Source organism: Protopterus annectens, chromosome 3.part1, assembly GCF_019279795.1.
Source record: "Protopterus annectens isolate FY-2018-M chromosome 3.part1, PAN1.0, whole genome shotgun sequence".
Classification (NCBI taxonomy): Eukaryota; Metazoa; Chordata; order Ceratodontiformes; family Protopteridae; genus Protopterus; species Protopterus annectens.
In genome coordinates, this window is record NC_056732.1 from 204,353,899 (window position 1) to 204,358,833 (window position 4,935).

Consider the following 4,935-nt stretch of genomic DNA (forward strand, 5'->3'; position numbering starts at 1 on the left):
TGAGCGAGTATGTATGAAAGAACTGCGGCGACATCCCAGAACTGTGAATGCAAATGTTGCAAATCGCAAAATCCCATCCCCTTTTTGACCCATGTTAGTACATGGTTTGGGGTGTAGAATGGCTGGAAATGTCGATTTCTGTGTTTTTGCGACATTTTGACCATTTGGCATTGCAGAATTCATTGACAAAAGTTGCTGATATGCAGAGTCGAACAATGTGCACTCGACATTATGATAGTAAACCTGTAATATATATATATATATATATATATATATATATATATATATATATATATATATATATATATATATATATGCATATATATATATATATATATATATATAAATATATACATGCATATAAAAAAATTATTATTACTATTTCATCTGCAGGAAACGCTTATTATTAATACTTTCATTTAGACCTGGTGTATGATCAGCAACCTGGCCAATTTGCCAAAAGGATTCCTTACATTCTAATAAAGTTTTGCAATATCCAGAAAATTCATCACTTATCTAAGACAGAAAAGGAAAACTTTTTAAATTCTGCACAGACAGTTGCATGCTTGGCTAGGGCATTAGTTAAATCTTTCTTTTTAATTGCTATACAATGCTCATATATCCTTCTTTTAAGACATCTAATGGTCTTCCTGATGTAAAAACTAGGACAAGAATTACACATTGCAACATATACCACATTGTCACTATTACAAGAATAATGTATGGTAAGGGGTTATATAAAACTCCAAATGTTTTATACTTGCCTTAGAAAGGGACCAATACATTTTAAGTACAATCGTAAATTGAGACTGGGCCCCTGTATAATATCTGTCAACCACTTGTAAAGCACTTGATATAGTGCATGTAAGTTTAATAATAAAAGCAGAAGACTTTAGCAAGGGTTGTAACCAAATAACATCAGAAATGAAGGTGGCTGTTTAAAAGGACACGGAAAATGATGGTTAATTGTATCTGCAGTGTTGAAGCGGTAAATAGTTTATTTTATTTATTTTACACTTTATTTACCAGGTAAGTGAGCTGGTGTACTGAGCCTTTTCATGGCGTTCACTACACAGACTCATCAATACCCATTTAAGTGGTATTAAAGAATGATGTAAAGTAGAATATGTGTCTTTTTTCTACAAATGCTGAATAAATAATACATGGTATGGCTGCTTAACTGCATTGTAAACAAATGCAGAACAATGTACCACTGAAGGAGAAGTTAATAAGAAGAGTTTGCATTGTGTGGTAGATAATACTAACAGTAAGTGAAGAGATTCTGTGTGATTGTTAACTTCAAATGACTTCAGTATCTTAATGGAAAATCTATGAAATAAAGCAGAAAGAAAATACTGAAGTGTTGGCAGGGATGCATAAAGAGGGACATTAGCAGAAAGGAGAAGGGAATTATTATCCATTTGTTAAGAGAATTGTTGTTAGTTCTCTCTGCATTTCTGGAGACACCATTTGTGAATGAGACGGACAGCACTGAGGCTCTATAAAGCATGCTAATCAGTATGATGTAAGGTTTACATTCAAAGCCAAATGAACGGAGATTGTAACTTAACCGTATACAAGCTTGGAGAAAAGAAAGAGACTGAAATGGAAAGTGGATTACAGGTAAAATAAACGAAAATGAAAATAGAGGGATTAAGAACATAAACTAAATCTCAAAATGTTGCTGTGTCCTGGAATGTGAAGATGTTTACCTGCTAACAGTATTATCTTTGTAGTACACAAACATCCTTTTGTCCCTTTTGCTCAGGAGGAGTTGTATAACCAATGGGAAGGCTGAATAATATTTTACAGCAAAGAATGTGGCGTCACTATAGTGCTGTGTATACCCGTTCTAGAAGTATCTCCTGTATGCATGTGCTGTGCATGGTCATTGCTGTTACAAACCTACAGATTGCCTTTCTTTCTTTCTTTTGGCTCAGGTTAAGACTGAGAAAGGGCTACAAAGATCAGTCCACTTAACCAGTTAATAAATGCATAATTGAACAAAACAGTGCCTACAAATAGCCAAAGTCTGTCCTTACACAAGGAGTAGCTGTGTATGTAATCTTTAACTGCATTTTCTCCTGTATGTTTTGATGAGGTATATGTTGAAAATCAGGTATAAAAATGAAATCAAAATTACCAGGTTAAAGATTTGTCTCACAGGATGTTTTAGACTGTGAATGGAATGAAGGCACCTGCTCTGCAGTTATTTTTTTGCACCATTTAAAGAAAGGCATCATACACGTGTTTGCTTTGGCAAATGCACACAGATGGTTCCAAAATGTCTTTCCCACAAATGCATAGACAAACGGATTCAAGCAACAATGAAAAAAGGCAAATGTTTCTGTGCCTTGCATTGCAAAGAAGATTTTTTTGCTTGTTTCACAGTCATTCAGCATTTTCAAGTGTGTTAAAGTGTTCATAAATATCACAATATTATACGGTGTCCAAAAGATAAAAAATAGAAGCACAATAGCCAAAACACGTTTTATGGCCTTCTTACTGTCACTATTTGGTTTCTTAATTAAATACTGTATAATGCTTACATAGCAGAATACCATAATTATGAGTGGAATGATGAGACCTAAAATATTTGTTTCAAAGTTTAGAAAAAGCTTCCACCCATCACTTGGGTACTTTGGTCGACATGTCAGGATATCTTCATCACGCTGCTCTTCGCTAAATTTTAACTGTGGAAGAGAAGCTAAAAAGGCCATTCCCCAAACAGCAGCATTTGATGTCAACTTAAATGTGATGGTTTTAACTTTAAACTCAAATTTATGGCGGAGTACTATTAGATACTGTTCAATACTCATGAGGGTTATAAAAAATATTCCACTGTAATAACCCAGTAAGTAAAACATTGAAACAACTTTACACATTACAGATCCAAAGATCCATTGTTCCCTAGCATAATGTGCTAAAAAAGGAAGTGAAAAAACAAATAACATATTGGAAATTGCCAGATTCAGAAGACATGTATCAGTTAATCGTTTCATCTTGTTATAAATGATCAGGTCCAGCAGACATAATGTATTTCCTGTGAATCCAAACACAAACACCAAACTGTAGCAGACAGGTAAAAGAACAGTCCCAAACTTTTTAATGTTGTCATTATCACATGGTTGTGCATCTGATGTGCCATTCAGGCTGTAATAGTCTGAGTAATCATACTGCTCAGTGAATGGCTCATTGTCATATAAAAGCATCTTTATCAACTGCCTAGAAACAAAGAAGAAAAACATTTTTATTAATGATTGAAAACCCATCATCTGACAGCTGTAAAATCTTATTAACTCTGGTAAATAACTCTACATTTGTCTTACTTTATCTGTCTTGATAGCTGCACTAATATTTCTGGTCATTGTACATTATCTTACAATATTTATATTATCTTCGCAAACCTTTGTGATCAAAGATACCCTGACAGTTTCATTACCCATGACAGCATGCCATTCTTTAGATAAAGGACTTCAAACATTCACAACCCATTTTTATGTTCTAAACCATTTATTCTCTGTCACTACATCTCAGTTACAATTTATTTTAAACATAAGAAGTCTGAGTTGTTCTTAAAATATTTTAACATTTACAATTTATTAAACTGATATAATTCTTACCTCTTACTAAAAACTTTGAAAAGATGCAATGAGATGAGGTTTATTGTCTAATAGTCTGATAATAGAACTCACCTGGTCCATAATAAGGTGAAGTGCTTGTGCTGACTGCTTTAATCACTATGGAAATGTGTTTATGTGTTTATCCAGGGTTGACCTTCGGTGAAATATAGACCATTGGATCCCCCGGCAGTGCCCCTCCCACCACATCCTGGCCTTCCATCACCATCCAGACTACTTTTTTCAAGTTTATTCATTTACATAGTTTGTATTACAAAAATGTGTGTAGCATTTCCTGTATAGCAACAAAGAATATCAAACTGAAACGCTCACTGCCAATATAATAATCCACAGTGCGGATCCGGTAATACTCCAGTTTTATTAAATAATACATCCAGATTAAGTGCTTTCATCCCAACTTCATCATTACTTGATGAAGTCCCAAAGCATGATTTACATACTTTGTCTTATTCTTCAGCTTTTTCCTCTTTCCAACAAATTCTAATTGGTAAGAATTCACTATACTAACTGTGCAAGAAATAAGTTAATTAAGTAGGGAGTCCGAGGTTGCTAGGTTCCCAGAAACATTAAGTTTTTAGGTACATAGTTCTTTTTTCATCCTTTTGATTCAATGATAGCCTGAACAAAAATCACGAATAAAGAAATAAAAGTGATTTGTAAACACTCTTCAGTGTTTTCCTTCACTTTTTAATATACCATAAATGGCCAGGACTGTGCTATAATAAATACGGGGAAATAACTGAATTAAGCAGGGAGTGCTCCCAGAAATCATAGCATTCTAGATGCTCCAAGGTGTATTTTAGACCTTTTTTCAATGTTTATTAGTACAGAGGATTAAGGCTGTAAGCTATTTTGAGCTGCCTTCTGCAGTCAGGGTTTAATTCCCTCAGCCTCTGATTGTCTGCTTTGTGACACTGTGCAAGGCACTTGACCAGATAGTACTCTGGGACAATTGTGAAACTGGGCTAGGCTCCTCAGTAGCCTCCTTGACCACATGCTTTGCAACTCCCTCTAAACTTTTGATCTAACAATGGCCTGAATAAAAATTATAATGACAGATTGTTTCACTCTTCAGTTTTTTACCTTTTAGCACACCCTAACTGATCAAACTGCAGTGTAAGAACTATGGGGAAAAAATGAATTAAGTGGGAGCTTGGGGGAGGTGGGTGACTAGCCTCCAAGAAGCCATATGGTTCTAGATACACTGAAGTGCATTTTTGAGTTTTTCCAACATTTCGATTTGATGATGGCCTAAAAAAGTCATGACTAGGGAAAGAAACTCAGTCTCATTTTT

The 4,935-nt window shown here is 34.6% G+C and overlaps 1 protein-coding gene across 1 annotated transcript; it reads right to left on the reverse strand.

Moving 5' to 3' along the window:
- Window positions 1-395: 395 nt before the first annotated feature.
- On the reverse strand, window positions 396-3,221 carry LOC122798845 (C-C chemokine receptor type 4-like). The gene has a single exon (XM_044067969.1). It carries the CDS (start codon window positions 3,210-3,212, stop codon window positions 2,148-2,150), a length of 1,065 nt encoding a protein of 354 aa, XP_043923904.1. The 5' UTR covers window positions 3,213-3,221; the 3' UTR covers window positions 396-2,147.
- Between the last annotated feature and the right edge of the window lie 1,714 nt (window positions 3,222-4,935).